Here is a 21,823-nt window from a genome sequence, read left to right as displayed (position 1 = left end):
AGCTGACGAGTGTTTTATTTTTAGATTCTATAGAAAATCCCGTTTTGAGCGAGGAGTACTTGCAGGCCAGAAATGCGGAGATTCTGGTAGGACCAATCGAGCTTGCAGCCTGTATGGATCTCAGTGAGCAGGCCGGATCTGTGACGCTTACCAGCCCAAAGTTGCTCAAATCTAAGGGCCGTAATTATCTCCTCCACATCAAAACTATGACTGATTTGTCTAAAGATGGACAAGCCAAAACAAGAGGTATGTCAAACGCTTGAATGCATTTCTGTTTGTCGCTCATATCATTCCCTATAACGGAGTTGGTGCTTTGAATACCGCATTTTTCACGAATCCACCCTAAACCGTATCTTCTCGAACCCTAATCCCGGCTCAACAAACACTAGCTATGTGTGTTCACCAATCGCGGTTATCACGCTTTAGCATAAATCATTCCCTTTCGTCGCACTGGTTTTCCCTCCTCCGATCAAAAAAACATCCCATCCAGTTACCCATCCTCCGATCATAAGAATCCGAACCACCGAAGAAGCTAATTGGCCTGCGAATGGCCTCCTTCCTTTTGTGTCTTTTCTTCTTTTTATATCGTGCTCTCTGCCTCTCTTCGGTGTCTGTGTCCGATGGCCGCATCCCACATACATACACACATCGCTAGTTCCAGTGCGTAAGAAGGGCATAACCAGTATCCTGCTAACATCATTCGCAAATATTTCGCAACAAAATCACAACACTGCTACGACCAACAACCACGCAACGGCCGGGACCGGTGGAACGACGGGCAAGGACGGCGTCAGCTTCTTTCCCGACTCCGCCACCGGTCTCAACAATAACAAGACGCGCAAAAATGACTTTTATATAGGTAACTGAACAAAATTTTGCACCCGGTCTAACCATCTGGGCGATCTTTCTCTTCCATTTCCTGTTTTCAATTAACTGGTTGATTATTACGATTGTGCTTTAGCCCTCTTTGTGTTGCAGCTAACCGAATGCTTGACAAGTGCTTTGTGTTTGTTTTAAAATTATTAACAAATCTGTCTTAACCATTACACCGATTTTGAAGCAGAGATAGAGCTGCAGATATGACCCGAAATTTTTGAGCAAGGTCACACGGCGTTTCCTGTTACCTATTAGTTATTTGAGCTTCTGTACGATGGAGACTATCGTTCATCATCCTTTAACAAGTATTTGCTGCACAGTGAAGAGTCGTTATCGGAAACCGATCTAATATCTTCCATCCAACGTCAACTGAAATACCTAACGATTTTTTTTTTCAAATAGTTGATGTTGGTGGGAGTAATATACACAACGGCATCGTCAGAACGGGTCGTTCCATTTTTATTTTAAAAAATCGATGGAAGCTATGGAAAAGAACAAGAAACCCTAAATGTTTCTATATTCTTACGGAAAATCGGTGGAGGTACAAATGTTAATCGCGGTCAGTAAGCCAGGAACAAATTTGGTTTGACTTGTTCATATACCATCGCGCGGAAGGAAGGGAAGGGTTTCTATCGACGAGGTCTCTCTATAAATGTCTAATATAACATCAGCATCTTGTCGAGACTACTTTTTGGGAAAAGTCATCTAAAAAATCTGGCAATATCTGGCGAAGAAATTTGTATTTATCATTTTTGAAATTAAGTAGTTCGAACCATCTATTTATTTTTACATATCTCTGTTTTGACCATTTGTTTGGTTTTGCAGTATGTTTAAACCATTTTTATATCCGTAAAAATAAGATTCTTAGAGTTCATAACGTTTTGAGTATTCAGATGGCATTGATTGATGTCTCAGCTCTAAAAATTTTGAAAATTATAAAAAAGAATAAATATAATATTGGAGATACCGTGACCTGCCCTAATTCCGCGCATCGCCTAATACCGTGGTTTTCAACAAAAATCAGAACCTGGCTATCATGGACATCGTATTATTTGGTGAAATGTTCAAACATATTATGTGATGTCCATAAACATTTATAATGTGATGTCCATGATAACCAGGTTCTGTTTTTTCATGAAAACCACGGTATTAGGCGATGTACGGAATTAGGGCAGGTCACGGTACTTGACTTCATTCAAAATAACGGGGTTCGTTTTTAAATTTCTAAGTAACTCTAAATGATGTTTAAACCATTTTTAATTTGATCAATTAACAATCGGAGCTCAAGTTAAGAAGTATTCAGATTAAAAATAGTAAGTCCATAAATATTCCAAAAAGAATTTTGATAAACATAGTTAATTATTGAATTTGAATTTGAAAGTCAAATCACTTGCAATCCATTTTATTTCAATCCATTCTCAAGTGAGATTGTGCTGATGAAGAATGGTGTTATATTTTATGATTGGCCAAGAAACAACAAATAATGCACAGCTCACCAATTGAATAGTTTTCTCGGGATTAGAAAGCTATTCTCACTGTACATTAGGGTGGCTCAAAAAACACTTTTTCAAATTTTTCGATGGGCCGCCTTTTTATTCGGTTCTTTTTGATGCCTTGATGCTCTGGACAAAATTTCAGCCAAATCGGTCAACGTTTGGGCGGTGCTAAACTCGTTGAAAGTTTATATGGAAAAATGTATGCAAAAACATCCTAAAACAGTGATTTGCAGTTGGGTGGCACAATTTACGATCAAGAACCATGATACTCATTCAGTTCTTGTAGAATTAAATACAGAATGTTATGCTGAAAACCGCGAGAAGATTGAAGTTTATTAGGCAAAGATATTAGCATTTTACTGGAGTGTTGTAGGGGTGAATTTATTTCTTTTCAAAGGTAAAAGAAACGAAATTTGCTCAAACCCCACTTCAGACAATTGCTAATAACTTAGCCGGGCAAACTCTAATCTTCTCGCGGTTTTCTGCATACCATTCTGTATAAAATTCTTCATGATCTGAATGAGTATCATAGTTCTTCATCGTAAGTTGTGCCGTCCAACTGCAATTCACTGTTTTTGGATGTTTCTGCATACATTTTCCCATATAAACTTCCAACGAGTTTAGCACCGCCCAAACGTTGACCGATTTGGCTGAAATTTTGTCCAGAGCATCAGGGCATCAAATAGAACCGAATAAGAGGGTGGCCCATCGAAAAATGTCAGAAAAGTTTTTTTCCATACTGATTTGAGCCACCCTACTGTACATGCTTCGGAGTTTCTTTAATCCAAGACCAATAACGATGCCGGCCACATCCTCATAGCCAACTAAGATAAGGGGAAGACAATTAGTTCGACACTCATTGCTACAAGAGACCGAGGAATCCTCTGCATCTCCATAAGCGCACTGGAAAGGGATAGTATGTTAGTTGGGAATGAAATATATTGGAAATCGCCTTGGTAAGCATTGAAAAGCAACGCGTGTCTTACGTATTTTCCCGAAGACTGATTCGACATCTTAATTACTTTGCGACGACTAAAACACGCACTGCACAAAGCTTGCTCGATGGCTACTCTCTTACTGGAATCACTTTCTGATTAATTTACTCACCCGCAAAAAGCAAAACTAAAACATCGACGACCTGGTTCTGGTTTGCTTACTGGAGAATCACGACTGGACAAGAAATAAATTTACAAATTTCTGAATAATTTAGGAACTCACCCGCATAATACAGAACATAATTTCGGTGACCGGCCGATCGTTTTGTTTTCCGCACAAAGAAAAACTAAATTTCGAAGACCGGCCAATCCGCTTACTGGAGAATTACGACTGGACAAGAAACAAATTTACACTTTCTGATTAATTTAGGAACTCACCCACATAATACAGAACATAATTTCGGTGACCGGCCGATCGTTTTGCTTTCCGCACAAAGCAAAACTAAATTTCGATTACCGGCAGATGTGCTTACTGGAGAAACACGACTGGACAAGAAACAATTTTCCCTTTCTGATTAATTTACTCCCCCGCGCAAAGTAGAACTAAATTTCGTCGACCGGTCGCACTAACTGGAGAATCATGACTCAGATTGAAATTGATTCAAGAAAGGACGACAAACTGGTTCTGGAGTACGTCAAAGGAAAGCTCTTGGACAAGTGGAGAAGACGTGATGAAAGCTCAATTCTCCAGAACAAAGCTTTGAGGGTGGACAGTGAAAAAAATTCTGGAAAGCGAGAAACGAAGAAAACGTGTCATTACTGCAAGCTTGAGGGACATTTTCGCAAGGATCATCATACGCTTGCACAGTATCGGAAGGAGAAAGAGCACAAAGCAAAAGTTAGCGAAGGAGAAAATAAAGAGTTTTGTTTTACCAGTGGTAAACATAAGTCCTGCGATCGTCATTGAGGATTGAAAATTGGACATACTGAACAGAATGCGAAAAGATGTTGAAGAAATGGAAACGCACTGTGGCAAGTTAACGAACGAGTTACAAAAAGTTGAGCAGTAGACCCAGAAAACGATCTCAACTAAATATAAACATGGCAAAAAAATAAAAACTGACAAACCGATCATATCATCTCCAGACAGAGAAACCAGAGAAGGCACCCCAAGAAGGAAAAGCAACCGCATAAACAACGAGATGAAACGGACTAGGGTTGAAAATGAAGATAATTCAATCCAATTACAAGAACAACAACAAACAAAGAAAAACGGATTCCTCAGACATGGAAACTGAGAAACTCAACGACGACAATTGATAATAACAACAATAAAACCAAACTTAAATATGACCACGCTTATACAATAGAACTGTAACGGAATACGGTGCAAACACGCAGAACTTCAACTTCTAATAAGTGAACATTAGCCTTTTTTCCTGGCCTTACAAGAAACCAGAACAAACCCCAAGACAGATTTTAATATAAAAGGATACAACTCGATATTTGAGCATCGACCATCTGATCAAGGAGGGGTAGCTATGCTTATAAAGAAGGGAATCCCTTTCACCCCAGTACAAATATTACGCATTGCAAGAAAAATTTGGAAACCTGGAAAATTCAAAGCGCTTCCAATGAATATATATTAATATTTATGACATTTCTATATCTAAATCGTCCCTAATCATTCGGTGGAGAATGAACAATTAGAAAACACATAGTCTATGACAAATAAGATGTTTGGATTTTAGGGGGCGGCAGGGATGACAACCCGTACCCTGGCCACTGCGAGTTGTGGGGATTGCCTATAGAATGTGATGGGGTTTGACAATGAGCCCTGTTGAACGTCCATGAAAATCTGCATATATAATCAAATATACCCTACCAAGCAAGCGTGCTCAGATCGCACTATCTCAAATCCTGGGGTTAGGTGGGTGACACGATAGACCTGACTCAACGCCCCCTGCGAGATTGAAGGTTTGCGCAGATCTCATAAGCCCTATGTAAAACCAATAATCACGGACACATGAAAGTTTGATGACATGAAACTATACGCTAACGTTCTTTCAAATCTGGCATGACATCGATGCTTAGCTGCCATAAACGCTAAGCCATTGCAGATTCAATTTTTATGCACTATGACAGTTGAATTATGTTGATATTTGAAATCAAGTCATCGCACACTATGTACGATTTGTTCTATGCGGGGATTTACCTCTGCGCGTTATTTCCGCGGAGTCATCCAAATTTTTCTTTTTTTTCCGTAATACAAACAAAAACCTGGAAATCATCGCTGTACACCTTTCAAAATGACAATTGCATCAATATACATTCCACTAAATAATACACTGGATACCAAAGAATTACGGTTACAAATGAGTGATTTATTAAAATTTGTTACCCGTTTTGGGCGATTTAGTGACTTACTGATTTAGGTATCCAATGATTCGATGATTAGGTGAATGTCGATTGTCGATTGTAGTTTGTTGCTTTGTTAAGTACATGTTGATTAATACTCTTGTACATAAATTTGAACTGTTACTGCTGTAGAACCAAATTATTGCCATATTACGATTCATTCGAGAGTATAAGTTGCTCTGCATAAGAGGATACTATTATTGTGGCACTAATCGTCGTTGGATCAATTTAATCTGTGAAAAATAATCGTGGTCATCATTCAGCTTTGCAAGAATTTTTTAATTTTGGCTCCGGACGCATCATCATCAGAAGAGTGCGTTTATCTGTGTGTGCTGTAACTGAGACGCGAAGAAATAAATAGATTTGCTGGGGTCTGCACAACCGCAGTATGGAAGCATCGAGTTATCATGAATGCAAACAAGGAATCACACGTAAGGATCCCGTTGTTAAATGCAGCGCTTTTTGTGACAATGCCAACCGGTACCACGCTGTGTGTGTAGGACTTTGTGTCGAAGAAGGAATTGCTTGCCTCCACCGGAATATTTTTTGGGTGTGTAACAGATGCCGTAATGCGTTTGAATCTAAACTTTCCCGTATTCATAAAGAAGAGCTGAAGGTATCTGATGCAAAAGATAATGACTATCTTAAGATTGAAATTCGCAAACTACACTCATCGATAGAATCACTAGTACAACGATTCGCTTCATTTGACTCATCACATGGCAAACCGAAAGATAATTGTGAAATTCATGATGCATATGAAATTCCACCGTTACTTACGTCTCCGAGGATCGAACCAGTAGTGCTACATGTCGACCAAACTGCTAATAAATCACTGTCTGTCTCTAATATAGCAAACGATCACGCAGAGAAAATCTACCTTTTTGAACTAAAAAATAAAATTATTGAATTATTTTTTAAACCCAAATATTTTATTTTTAAAATCAAAACTGAAATATATTTAAATCAAAATTTTTTATTGTTGTTTCTACTGCAATCCAGTGTAACTAGTTTGTGGAGTAAATATTTGAAAAAAATACAAATATACACGCAGAGAAATGTTTTTTAAACTCAATGATATTATGTATAAAAACAACAAAAACAATTATTGTTCCCCGGCTAATAATTTTATTTGTTGAATTCAACAAAAAATCAGATTTGATTAGACGAAAAATATTGTTGTTTCTACAATGTTCCAAAACAGCACTCAAAATAAAAATTGTTGAATTTACAATATATTTTTTTGTTAGTACAAAAAATATGTTTAATCCAAAAAGAAAAATTTTTGCTTTCAACAATATTTTTCTTAAATTCAAAAAAAAATAAATAGGGGAAATTACGGCTTTGGCAGGTTTTATTCTATTATTGGCAGGGGGGTTTTTTATGACTGACTAGGCTCAAATTTGTCCTAAACATTCTTTGCATATCAAAGAATATTGTGGCCAAATTTCATAAAATTTGGTCGACAAAAACCCCCCTGCCAATAATAGAACAAAACCTGCCAAAGCCGTCTTTCCCCCTATTATAATCAAAAATTAATTTTAAATGTTATATAAAATTTGTGATTATCAATTATTTTATTCTTGGGTAGGCTTCGTGTGGAAAATAAAACCACAATAATTATATTTGTATTTTTTTCAAATATTTACTCCACAAACTAGTTACACTGGATTGCAGTAGAAACAACAATAAAAATTTTTGATTTAAATATATTTCAGTTTTGATTTTAAAAATAAAATATTTGGGTTTAAAAAATAATTCAATAATTTTATTTTTTAGTTCAAAAAGGTAGATTTTCTCTGCGTGTAATTATTGTGGTTTTATTTTCCACACGAAGCCTACCCAAGAATAAAATAATTGATAATCACAAATTTTATATAACATTTAAAATAAATTTTTGATTATAATATTTATTTTTTTTTGAATTTAAGAAAAATATTGTTGAAAGCAAAAATTTTTCTTTTTGGATTAAACATATTTTTTGTACTAACAAAAAAATATATTGTAAATTCAACAATTTTTATTTTGAGTGCTGTTTTGGAACATTGTAGAAACAACAATATTTTTCGTCTAATCAAATCTGATTTTTTGTTGAATTCAACAAATAAAATTATTAGCCGGGGAACAATAATTGTTTTTGTTGTTTTTATACATAATATCATTGAGTTTAAAAAACATTTCTCTGCGTGATGCCACGGAAGATGAAGTGAGGGCCATGGTAAACCAAACAGTAGGATCGGATCACGTTATCTCAATAAAATGTCTAATATCGCCTTGGAAGGATTAGTCATCATTGGATTATGTGTCATACCAAGTGATCATTAAAACAGGCAATTCTACGCTACAAAACTACAACTGGCCAAAGGGGATACGCTGCCGTGAATTCAAGAGTCGTTTCGATGGAACCTGGCGACCATCACGGAACTCTAATCAGTAACGTTAACATACATGCTACGAACTATCTGGTGAAAATTATATTATGATCAAATTTAAGTTTGTTTTGAGATGTTAGTTTTTTAACACTATGTTCTACTACATACACATCATTGGGGCAACAAAAGCCTGTTGATTAGAAATAATAAACTAAACTAAATTTAAGTGCTAAACACCTTACGAAGCCACTAATAATGGCCGGTGACTTAAACCCTCACCACGCTCAATGGGATCTGAAATACCAGAATTCCAGAGGCAAAAAAATGTCAAAACAATAGAAGATCATGGATTATTGACGCTAAATGATGGACAAATAACCTTCATACACTCGGCCAAAAAAAATATAAACAACACAGACTAGAAAAAATTCAAAGAGATTCTCGAAGATCAAATAAACCCAAATGAGGAATACTCAATAGAATCTTTAACAACTTACATCAGATATGCCGCACTAGCATCAATCCCAAGAACATCAGAAGTTGTACAAAAAAAATCCGTAAACGCGGGAAGCAGTGAAACGAGGGCGAAAATCTTTTAGAAAACTAAAAATAATACCTATTGACCACCCTGATTACCAAATGATTCAAGACAATTTTCGTAAACACAGATACGAAGCAAGGAAAATTATCGAAGTAGAAAAACAGAAATCGTGGGAACAATTCACTTCTGAGATAAATTAACACCAGGGTTCGTAATGCTCATTCAATCTCAGTAGCACATGATTTTCCCTCACAAAAGTTTTCGGGGAGAAGTCGCTTTTCGGGAAAGAAAAACAGCCTGGAGCAAGGTGAATACAAGCAGGTGTAGCAGTATGCCAATTACATGATTCAGCCATCTTGGATTTTTATATGGGGCAGCCACCGAGTTTGTTTATGTTTTGCACTGAAAATGAATTTTTCACCCCCGCACTAGTCTCTCCCATCTACTGTCGAAGTGAGTGAACCCTGATATAAGAACCCTGGCCTGGAGCAAGATGAATACACCACTAGGTGTTCCAATCTGCCAAATTCACGATTCAGCCATCTTGGATTTTAGTATGGGAGAGCCAGCCGGTTTGTTTATGTTTTGCACCGAAAATGAATTTTTCATCCCCGCCTTCTTCTCTTCCATAAATTGGACAGGTTGAAACACCTAGCTGTGTATTCATCTTGGCCTGGAGAGTGATAACAATTTTTCGCTCACTTCGATTGCCGCTTAACGTTGGTTTGCTCTTTTTCTTTCATATTCGAGTCTTTTCGTGGCATCATAAATGCAAATTGTAGTAGCTTATGTGGAACAAATAACTTAATGCTTTCATACAGATAGCGTGGTGGTGTGGCTAGAGTGAGCGCATCCCACAGCTATTATTGTTACTATTCTGGGTTCGAAGAACAGCAGCCAATGAACTTCCCCACAGCAAGAAATTCACTGTACAACAATGAGTTTACTTTGGAAGAACTTCTGTACCACATGGACACACTGAAAGGATCCTCTCCTGGCCCCGACGATATCCACTTGCATCACACAGCCACATTTGGATCAACGCAATTTTCCCCAACACCTGGAGAGAATCTCACCTGATCCCAATCCCTAAACCATGAAAACACACAAACGGTTCAAAAAATCTTCGTCCCATATACCTAACAAGCTGTGTGATGAATCTTTTCGACAGAATGGTTAATCACAGACTAATGAACTCGAGAAAAATCTCAAGCCATACATGAGAAAAACAAAGAGAACTCCTTTGCCTTGACCTAGAAAGGCATACGACAGAACCTGGCGCTATATGATACTAAAAAATCTATCAAAAACTGGCATAGTAGGACATATGGCTACCTTCTGTCAACAATCCCTCGAAGAAAGACGTTTCAAGGTGCTTTATCAAGGGCAAATCTCACAACAAATTCAACAAAATGGAGTACCACAAAGGTCAGTACTTGCTGTCACATTCTTCCTAGTTGCTATCAGTAGCATTAACTCCAATCGTTAACTCCAACCCAAAAACACCATTGTCGAACTATATGCAGACGACGTCACCATCGCCGTAATCACACGATGCGAAAGATGGACCCATTTTAAGATACAATAAATCCTGGACTGAATCAATGACTGGTGCACTGAAACTGGATTCACCATCACTACTCAAAAGTTGTCAATTATGCACTTGGGAAATCGGAAAAAGCTTCTTAAACAACCTCCTGCAATATTTGATAAAGAACCAATTAAACTAACAAAAAAAGACCAAACTGCTAGGATATGGCTAGACCACAACTCAACTTCAAACATCATATTCAACCGAAACGAGATGAGTGTAAACGAATATTAGCCCTGATGAAAAGTATAAGCAGTACAAATTTCGGAGCAGGTGGAAGATCACTACTGCGGATTTTAAACACCATGCTTGTTCCCAGACTCATACATGGAGCTCCTATAATAAGCCGAGCTAAAGATCCAACGAAAAATCGAAGACCCTGATTATCCCACGAGCAAACGCTATCATAGGTCGATCAAATTACAACACGATCAAACAGATAAACGGAGTCAACATAACCACATTCATAAATACTCTATGCAAACACAAATACGCCAGTGGTGAAGTGGTACAAAACAATGTTGCATGATATCTGGATTCTGGACCTACGTCGCATATGGCAAGCGACGTTTTTAATTTAAAGGCAGTGTCAAATGCTGGTGTATCGATCACATTGGCGAATGGAAACAAGGTTTCATCGAATGGATCTGGTGATGTGCGGTTGACTCCCGTTGATGGAGAAGGAAATTCTCGGAACATTTTGGTCAAAGGAGTTCTGCATGTGCCATTCGGTCAGCAAGATGACGAACGAAGGTTGTGAAGTAATTTTCAATAAGAATGTTTGCAAGCTGATCAAGAATGGAAACATTATTGCTGTTGGTGAACGAAAAGCTAGTTTGTGCCAGCTGAAGAAACACGGAAAGGTTCTGCTGGCTGCGGTTGAACATCAAGATAACTGTCAGCATATATGGCACCGTAAACTCGGTCATCGTGAACCGAGAGCTATCGAGCGCATCGTACGAGAGGAAATGGGAGCGCACCTGAAGCTAGTTTTCTGAATTCGATCAATCTGTAAAGTCTGCAGCGAAGGTAAAATGAGTAGAGCACCGTTCGCCGTATCTGAAACCAATACAAACGCCGTTTTGGATCTGATAAAGACCGATCTATGTGGGTCACTGGAAGTGAGCACACTACGAAGAAAACGATTCATGATGTCGATGATCGATAATTTTTCTCCTTTCACTATGGTGTACCCGTGTATTTATTAACACAGAAGAGAGAACTAGAGAGTATGTTACTCTTTTATACAATCAAAGACCAAATGTATACGTGCAACTAACGGTGAAGAGTACTCAGGGAAGTCATTCCAGCATTTCTTTACAGATAATGGTATCATCCTGCAGCAAACGGTCCCCTACAGTCCTCGGAAGAACGGGGTTGCTGAGAGAAACAATCGAAGCTTACTGGAAATGATGCGTTGCCTGCTAGCTGTAGCTGGAATGGAGAAGAGATACTGGGGTGAAGCAGTGATGACTGCGAATTTTCTTCAAAACCGTCTTCCAGTTTTCTAGAACACCATACGAATTGTGGACGGGAAAGTTACCTCCCTATAAGCATTTCCATGTGTTTGGCTGCGAAACTCTGGCATATGTACCCAAAGAAAAGCGACAAAAGTGTGATGTGAAGGCTGTATCAATGACTTTTGTTGGATACGACGAGCACCGGAGAGGTTTTAGATTCTTGGATCGCAGCAAAGATACAATTCATATGAGTAGAGATGGTAGATTATGTGAGACCGGTAGTGACTATCCGATGCGTGAACCAGAAACTTCAAAAATCGAAGTCAAGTACGAACGAAAGGTGACGATTCCCGATTCGGCCATTTTTCAAGAGTATGATTCAAATTTGGAACGATTTGGAAACGATTTCGCAGAAACAGATGAAACAGTCCACGAGTGTACATCAAGCGAGGAGGAATTTTTAATAGAATTTCCGAGACGATCAGCACGAAGTAATAAAGGGGTACCACCGAAACGTTTTTGCTACGAATCAAACCATCAACTTTCAACGAAACAAAGAAAAGTGAAATCAGTTCCAATTACTCAAATCAAACGTGGGAGCTTGTAGAGCCACCAGCGAATAAGAAGGTACATGGTTATAGATGGGTTTTTGAGCTCAAACGGAATGCATCTGGAGAAGTCGTCAAGAACAAAGCTAGGTTGATGTCACAAAGATTCAATCAACGTTACGGGTTGGATTATAACGAGGTCTTTGCACCAGTTGTCCAGTAGGCAACGCTCCGTACGTTATCGGCTGTGGCTTCTCTGCAGACAGCCTAATTGTATGGATATTTGAAGGAGGATATTCATATGCGCCAACCTACCGGCTTCGTGCCTGTGGGAAAAGAGAAATTAGTGTCGTTTGCGAAAGAGTGTATACAGTTTAAAACAGTAGGCACGCTGCTGAAACAAACGTATCCATGAGGTGTTGTTGCATGCCGGATTTCAACAAAGAAAGGTCGATCCCTGTCTGTAAGAAAGGTTGTCGATGGAACATGGATTTTTGTCCTCATTTATGTGGATGATATTCTCAACGACTGCGAAGATAATAAACTTATCGTGGATGATCAAAGCTCTGAGGTCGTTTATTGTTGTTTCGTAGTTTCATTTGCAACATTCTATCAAAACAAAAGCACAGGAATCGACAGTTTTACACTGAATAGAATCCGAAGAGTTCATTCCATACGCTTTGTATTGTCTATCCAGAACAAAGTTATACCGCCTTTTATACCGAAGTTGGATTTTTCTCCAGATACAGGCAACTTTCCCAACTTCAGAAGTAATCCGATGTGTAAAATGATGCTATTCTTAAGTAGATAAAACTATATTGAAGATGTCTCGAAAGTTATAACTTTTTTCAATACACCAGCTAAACATTGCTCATACATACAATGCCTTTTTTTCCTAAAATATGGTTCATATTACAGAAGGAAACGATATATTAGGAATTATAACTTGTGTGAACTAAAAATCGTAAAGTAAAATCTAAACAAAGTTCCAGGGCTTAAATATAGGGGCATACCATTCCGACTAAACAATGGTCGTACATTTTAATATCTACTGGGTCTGACGGACACACAGAAGAATCAAGCTCTATCTGGTAAAAGGGCGAATGTCGCAAGAGAGAATTCTCTTCGTCGACTTCCCCTCTTTGAAATAAAAATGACAAGCGGAGGATTTCTTTCCAGTTTATCACCTCAGAATGCAAGTTCGCATTGTTTTCTATCGTGCTGAGCTGATAAACCACAACGAAATCCGCTGCTTGTCACTTTTATTAAGAGGGGAAGTCGACGAAGCGAATCGTCTCTTGCGACATTCGCCCTCATTCCAGATAGAGCTTGAGATTTGTTACTTTTTTTTTATTTTCTTATAGAGAGGCATGTTACTTTCAATTCAACGTCGGAATCCAGAAGACTTCTATTTTGCAAGTTGCGTTCCATAAGGGCCCGCCGCTACTGTGCCCTACTGTGCCAAATTAGGGCATAATGAATCTTATTTTGCTGTTCATAAGTGTTCCGCTTTTATTTAACTTTAACCATGGTTTGTGCAAATGTGTGCTAAAACTAATAATTCCTATGCATAACAGAAAGAGGTGTTCTATCTTTTTACCCAGTTAATTATTATTTAAATTTTACAATAACAATTACTGTCAAACTTACAACGATCTTCCCTCATCTAACCCACTTTCAGGTTGCGATTGGTTGAACGAAATTTCTATCACCGTCCGCTCTACCCGTCTGGTGTACAAACTGGAGAACGAACGGGCCCAACGGTTGGCCATGATGGATTCCAACCTACTGCTGAGAAACTTGCTAAAACTGCTCTACAGTGCTGAGGAAACCGCCCAGATGCACCAAAACGTGATGTTCGATATACTGATCTGGATCGTATCGATCCGAATGGTGCGCTATCGCTACCCGAAGAACCCCTTTGCCAAGAAGACACCGCCGGTGGCGGAAATCAAGGATGTGGCCTCCAGCGACATCAACGTGCAACAGTCCGAGTGCATCCAAATTGTGGAAAGCAACTTGGAGGAAATCATTCGCCATTGCGTGGTGAGGGGCAACAGGAGTATTGCACATAAGTGCGTCAAGTTTGTGAGCGTTGCGTTGGAGTAAGTATTTCTTATCAATTATGTTTCGATTCCGTATTTGCAATAATCGTTATTTCAGAGGAGCGCAGAACATGATCGATAAAGATGTGTGCAATTCGTTTGAGAAGTCACTGAAGCAAGCGATTATTACGTGTCTGCCGGAGATTATCAATTCCAACCATGCAGGTGCCCTGCGATGGTTTACGTTACTAATTTCAGGCACATCCACGTGCGATTCCCATGGACCAATTTCCGAGAAATGTATTTCATTGTTGAAGGACGTGGCAAGCGAGATGCGAAAGCGAAGCAATCCCTACACTGCACTGTTGCGGACGCGCTTCGGACTGTATGGGTCACCGTTCGAGTCGGAAATATTTGATTCACAACCGTTGACGTCCAAGAACACGAACGTGACGTACACCTGTTCGATAACGAAAACCACTGGAACAAATGCGAATAATCAATCGATTGATCTGCGATCGGTGTGCATTGCAGATGGCTCCGAGTTGAAATTCCTCCCTTTGCAGCTTAGACGCAGAGGTATTGGCAATCATTTCAAGGGACTGCTCGAAGTGGAATCCCTGCATTATGTTTGTAGTTCGACTTCGGATGCAACCCGGCTGGAAAACGTCGATTCCAATAATATTCAAGCTACCAACATCATCGATGATTTCCTAATGGAAAACATGGCACAGAACAACGTCGAGCCGGTACAAAATCACATCAAGCTGGACGAGAAGGAAAATCTGGACGACGATATGATGAACAATGTCAAGAACATTTTGGTGGACAAGATTTTCTATTCTGCATTGAAGAAGCATAAGATGAAGGATGATTTCAACGAAGCCAAAAAATCCGCTGAAGAAATCGATGCTCAGAATGAAAACTTCACCGAAATCGAGAGCTGGGGTCCATCAAATGAGCCAAGGATGGTATTTGTCGGTGGCAACGGCAATGACCCATCTATTATAGAGGAAAAACCGCAAGCATCGATCGCTCTGAATAACAAAATTCAAGAATTCTTTGAAGACAACAACGCCGATGAAAATGCAAATGGGTTACCGTGGCACAAGTTGCTCAGTACACCGCCAAAACAGATGATTGTGGTGGAACGAATGCACTCAGGAGCGATGCGCTACATAACGCTAGACTTCGGTGCACCCATCATGTTGACTGATTTTATCATTCCAGCCTGTTCGGATTTGGCTTCGTTATTCATTGATATCTGGTGCTTCGAAGAGGAAGCCGATAGTGTGCGATTGGTCGTTTCTCAAGACATTGGATCCCGTACGTTGGTATTGAGCGATCTGCAGCCACCGCCAATATGTCGTTATCTAAAAATCACCATCACCGGACGGTATGGAATGTCCGCCACCCGATGTCGCATTCCCATGGGATCATTCTATGGGCATATTGTTATTCTCGATCAAGAGGGATATGCCGATCCCGTTATGAAATATCTTAAGAACAAGAAAAACAATCTGCCAGCTCAAGTAAAAATTCTCAAAGCACTGTATGAAGACGTTCACTGCCGGTACTGTTTGTCTAGCAGTAAGCTCATGGATTTGCTACAACCACTGATCAATAGCGAATCTTCTAATATAGCCCACATGCAAGCATTCCTTAATCGAATCAAAGAAAGCAGTGGAGATCAAACTGGGCCTGGGAACTCCAACGCATCTTCTTTCCAAGATAACACCAAAGTATATGCAGTCTACGAGGAGTGCATGGCTTTCCAGCATCAACTGAATATCATCAAACGTGTGATCGATCGTATTAAAGTGCCCACGACGACATCCGATCTCCCGAAGTACCTCAAACCCGGTGCAGATCTGGCACCCGTTTATACCGATAAGCTGCGAGTTTTAAGTGAGTGCCTAATAGAAACTCTCCTGCACCTTATCACGACATATGGTGTACAAAATGTAGCCAACATCTATCCGTACTTTGATTTGGAAACGTGCAATTTGCTGTTCGATACTTTAGTCATCAATGGGGACACGCACATTCAGCTGGCGACCTGCTCGATGTTGGTTCGGATGTGCTGTTTCCAACCATGGTGGGGTGAATTTCTTGCCGACAAGTTCCTTAAACTATACTCGTCCCAAAACAGCCGTATATTCCCGCAGGATCGAGTATTTTTCCTTTTGACATACCTTGGACGCAAAAGCATATCTATGGGAAGTTATCGATCCATCGTGATCGACGCTATTCTGAAGAGCCTGGCGACCCTGCTTGCTCCTCTATCGCAAAATAGTGCCAGTGGTCTCAACATCTGGTGTAACACGGATCTCAATTTACTCGGATGGATTTTGCTGTTTCTGTCCGTCTGCTTGGATGATGGTATCACGGATGGAAAGAAAGATCAGAGCAATCTACGGTGGGATTTCATGTCCGGCGAAACTGACATGGTTAAGGCGCGACTGAATCTGGGTAGTGGCGGGCTGAGGACATTAACCAGGACATTCAAAAAGCGGTTTCTACAGAGCAAACACTATAGCTCCGGACTAACCGGAGGCAACGGTAGTACCGTGAACGAAAAAATGTACATGATGAACTCGGACCCACTGCAAACCCCGGCCAGCAAGTTGGAGATGGCTCTGAAACAACATGAGAATCAGCTGAAAAAGCTGCAAAATAGCGTCAAGCAATCGTTTGGAGATTATTTCAACGAAATCACTAAAGCGAAGTCAGTTAGAATTTCCAGTGGAGATGGGGCATCCCGAAGCTCACATTCCGGAAGTAGCGCTAGCGGCACGAAAGACAACAGCTCCGACAGTTCGGAAAACGAAACGGCTTTCGATAAGGGGTTGAAGTCACTGAAGATAGGAAACATAATAGTCGTGATACGTGGATTAATCGGATTGATCCTGAGTATGGACTTCACCTGCAACATGGATCTTTTTCTAATCACATGCAAAATTATTGCACGATTGGTTTCGGCCTGCCGGCCCGTGGTTCAGCTCTCCAAGATCATCACAACCAATCAACTGCTGCAACTAGTGCGGATAGCGGTTTGGGAGAACCAGCAGCAACCATGGTCCGTACACGCAATCACGTGCCTACTGCAAGATGTTCTGGAGGCGGACAAGAACTACAAAGATGACGAGAACGATTCCGGCAATTCCTCCGGAGATGAAGCGACTTCCTCATCGGAAGCTGGCACATCGGCTCGACCCCCAGTTCCCGACACTGCGTTCAAACCCGTAACGCATAGCGTTCAGGTTTCGAAGGACATCAGCTACGCGGATGCCGTCAAAAATCAACTTCCTTCGCTGATGGAGTGTGACGATGCCGACATGGAAGATATCCTGATTCTTGATGACATTTTGGAGCGAGAAAAACGAGTCTTCAAGAAGGACACCAGTGCAAGCGTTGGAGGCGGAAGAAATGGGTTGACGGTTTTGTACAAGTATGTAATACATAATCGTTTCGATATTGGATAGTTTGTAATTTATATTTCTATGTTTTTCCCACCATAGGACTGTGTCTTCGGCCATGGATGCACGACTGGAAACCGGGTTGGATACCAATGTGGAGATAACCCTCAGACGGCTAGCCATGAAGGCTACTTTCAATCTAATCGCTAGCCTTCCTCAAGTAACTGCCGCAGATCCGCTCGATCCAAGTCAGGTCGAGTTGCCGGCATGGCCGGAATCGATCGTCGAAGCCTGGTCCGGTGAAGAATACCAACAGGGTTTGGAAACCAACACGATGCTAACGGAGGTGTTTGACAACATACTGTGCGACCTCCACTTGGTGGACTCGTGGCTGAACCTGGAAAAGATTCTGCAACTGTGGTTGACACTCAATGGGGAAACGTTGGAACAGGTCCCTGGTAGCAATGCCCCCGGCTTGAATGCATACTCGTTTCCAAAAATACCGTTTGGAGATCGTGCGGTTCATGGACTGTTGAAGGCGCTGGCTACCCATCCCAACATCAAGCTACGAGCATGGTGTCTTGGGTTCCAATGTTTAATCCTTGCCTGCAAGCCACATTTCGAGGCAGACTACATAGATTCCAATTCAACAACCAGCGACAATCATTTCCGTAGGATGGGCAACATCATTGTGGGCGATGAAAATTTCGAAAAGATGCTACTTCGATTTTTCGCCGGAGTGGATCAATCGATCTCTTCGCTGGATAGTAATCGATACGTAAGTGTGGAATTGTTCTTTTTGGTTTTGCGGAAAATGCGAATGTATTTTTTTTTCGCAGGCTGGTCCAACAGTGTGCAAGTTGGTACTAGAACTGTTTATCTGGTTGGAGCTAAAGTGCTATGTGAAGGAGAAACTGAAGGAAATTTTACTGAGAGTTATTTTGCATCTGGTACAGTTCGGTGGTGCGATTTCAAGTCAGCAAGGTCCAATCGATGCTCAAAGTCAGTTGATCAAAGAGCTATTATCGTTTTCGTATGAGAAAAGTGATCTTGGGGTGGCCATGAGCATTATTGAATGCGTGTGTAAGTAATGGATTTCATTTTCTAATTTATTCGTTGTATGTATGCACAATGTGTGTGTTAATTGTTGACGTTGTTAAATTCGTTTCTTCTCAGTGCCAACGTAACTACATTCCAAAAGATTGTTTTTATATTTACGCAATTTTGCACGAGTTCTGACTCCGAAACGAGTACTTTGGCTTAGATGTTGCATATAAAAAGTGCAATATAGGGGAGAGCGGGGGTTGAAAATTGCCAAATATGTCATTAGTACTGATAGCTGACCCAGACGAAAAACATTTGGTTCCTTCTCGTGAGTGTTGGAAAATAGTCCTAAAGCCTTTGTTTACAAAGGCTTCTGATCATGTCCTGAGTGACTTTGTAGTTCTTTTTGTAGTTGTAGTTCTTTTTAACAACGCGGGGCTCTCATCAAAAGATATTTTAGTTACTAGATAAAGATTGTCGCTGTCGTCGCTGTCCGGAACATCTTTTGCTGGCGAGGATAGGGGAGCTAAATGTCAAAGAAGGAAAATCCATACGATTTGACAGCTTGGTACCCAACATGTTTCGGACAGCAGAACAAAGGGAATCGAAGCGACAATCTTTATCTAGTAACTAAAATATCTTTTCTATCATCGTAGGGTAAGACACCCAGAAATCGCCCTCCCCCCAGTTTTCGCCCACCTATTTTAAAATCTTCATTTCTCGTAAACTAGTTGTTGAAAACAGTTACAGTTAAAATATTTCCATACAAGCATCAATCAATTATGAAAAACCTGAACTTTAACTGTTTCCATCAACTAGTTTTCGAGAAATGAAGGTTTTAAAATAGGTGGGCGAAAACTGGGGGGAGGGCGATTTCTGGGTGTCTTACCCTATGTAAGTAATACTTGTGACACATATATGATACCAATATCACTGTACAGCATAAAATCATATGTCTGTCACCCAGAATCACGCTGGTATCACGATAGCACGATGATTTCCGTACCCTGCCCTGCGACCGTTGTATTGTACGAAACAGAACATAATTTGTTGTTTTGAAATGTCAAATACGCCGTTTGACATATGAAATAAAAACAAACATTTGCAAGCTGACTGAGTAAAATTCGTTTTTCTGCAATTCCGGATGATATTACAAATTCAGTGCAAATCCGAATTATAGCCGCTAACAAAGTTGGATTTTTCTCACAATTCGTACGTTAAACCTAACTTCGGAAGTAATGCGCTGTTTTTATTTGGTGATGTGCTATACAGCGCACTACTTCCGAAATTAGGTTTAACGTATAGATTGTGAGAAAAATCCAATTTCAATAGCGGCTATAATTCGATTTTCTACTGAATTTATAATATTTTTCACAACGTTGGTAAAATAATCACTTATAAGCCCATTATTTGCTACAATTACGCTCGGAAGATGTCTTCCTATTGATTTTGCCAGTTCTTATGGGTTGTTTCCGGGAAAGATCTATCGTCACTTTTGCATGATATACAATGGTTTGAGTTCTGTATCGTGTGATTTCGAACATTTTGTGCAAGGATCCCATGGATTTTAATTGAAATGAGGTCTGGGGATTGGGAGGGAAGAATGCGGGCTCTTTGATTTGCCATTAGTCCACATCTACTTTTTTAGATGGGAAGAATGTTTTGTACCGTTGTTTTGGACAAATTCAAAATTGGATCTGTAGTGTTGGAGAGGGAGGGAGGAGAGGAGAGGAGGATCTCGTGGAGATAAAAGTGGGGTGCAGAAATAAACGGTAGTCAGTGCATAGTAAATAAGTGTTTGAAAAACCCAGAGTTCCGTGTCCGAATAAAGCTGTTACAGGCAGAGTGTAAAATAATCGAAAATTTTTGGTGAAGTCTATTTTTGTTCATTTGTCAGTTCACTTCCGACACATTCATAGTCGGCTCTGGACAGTCAATATTCAGTTGAATATTAGTCATTGAATATTTATGCACATTTTAAAAATTGATAAATTATCTGAAATCTGAACACGTTTCATTGATTTATTTCATTGATTTATCACACAGGACTGAATCCGATTTTCATCCGCGAGGCACTTTCAACGGTAAACATCAACATAAACAATGCTAATTATGTTTTTTTCTGCACATAGTAAACACACTCAGTGACAGGCGAATGAATGAGTTCGTGGAGTAGTCGTCTGACTATGTCATTCTATGTTTTGAATATTCATGCGATGTTTGTCAAAATTCGGACCGAAGTTGCTTCATGAAGATGAATATTTTAAGCTCTGGTTACAGGTATAGATAGTGGAATATATAGATGAGCGAAGATAAATCCTCTGTCTCCAAACGAGCTGTCAAACGTGTCTCCAAACGAGCATGACGTCACGATTTCAATGGTGCTGGCTTTATCTTTCAAAATGTCCAAATGAATTAAACGATCAGTGCGGTTTGCACTGAAATCACCCCAAACCATAGAATAGAGTGATTAACGTCTGCAGAAATAATGCCCTGCGGAATATTTGCAAGAACTCGCATATTTCTGCTAAAATACCTATACCAGGGTGTCGACTACCTGGGAAAACCTGGAAAGTCAGGGAAAGTCAGGGAATTCCAATTTGGACCTGGAATGTCAGGGAAAGTCAGGGAATTTCGATTGAGGTCAGGGAAAAAATTACAAAACCCAATGTTGAAAATTTATAGTGATTTTTTTTATTTCGGGCAGTATACTACACACTTGTGACAATGAAACGCTGAACCATTTTAATTCATTGAAATAGGATCAATAAAAGTACCGAAACTTCGGATCAGAATTAATAAAGCGTTTTAGCTGGTAATCAGACTGCATAGCCGATAAACAAAACAATACTCCGAGGCAGTTACAATCGACAACCACTTTCACTATCAAGCTTTAACTCTTTTTTGTGTGACCGTTGACAGTTTCTAGATTAAAAGTTTACTCCGGGCCCATTCCATGTACCCTTGGTAATCGAGTTTGTTTCTATTAATCTCTAAGCAATAACACAGGTTCCAAATCCATGTTGTTCAAATGATCACTGTTGAGGCCTGATACAAATAGATTGCGTGGTTTTGTGT

General features: G+C 39.9%; 1 protein-coding gene across 3 annotated transcripts in view; it reads left to right on the top strand.

The window, feature by feature from the left end:
• LOC134203045 (baculoviral IAP repeat-containing protein 6) overlaps window positions 1-21,823 on the top strand; it is a 67,698-nt gene that overhangs the window by 23,909 nt on the left and 21,966 nt on the right. For 2 of the 3 annotated variants that reach the window (XM_062678028.1, XM_062678032.1), the window contains exons 6-11: window positions 25-246; window positions 656-859; window positions 13,919-14,342; window positions 14,401-17,733; window positions 17,804-18,479; window positions 18,541-18,784. In XM_062678028.1, the coding sequence (XP_062534012.1) occupies window positions 25-246; window positions 656-859; window positions 13,919-14,342; window positions 14,401-17,733; window positions 17,804-18,479; window positions 18,541-18,784 (5,103 nt within the window). The remainder of the gene's footprint in view (window positions 1-24; window positions 247-655; window positions 860-13,918; window positions 14,343-14,400; window positions 17,734-17,803; window positions 18,480-18,540; window positions 18,785-21,823) is intronic. The other variant, XM_062678038.1, reaches the window with a different exon arrangement.

This window comes from Armigeres subalbatus, chromosome 1, assembly GCF_024139115.2.
Source record: "Armigeres subalbatus isolate Guangzhou_Male chromosome 1, GZ_Asu_2, whole genome shotgun sequence".
NCBI lineage: Eukaryota > Metazoa > Arthropoda > Insecta > Diptera > Culicidae > Armigeres > Armigeres subalbatus.
The sequence above is the reverse complement of the archived record's forward strand: the minus strand, read 5'-3'. Positions and strand labels throughout refer to the sequence as shown.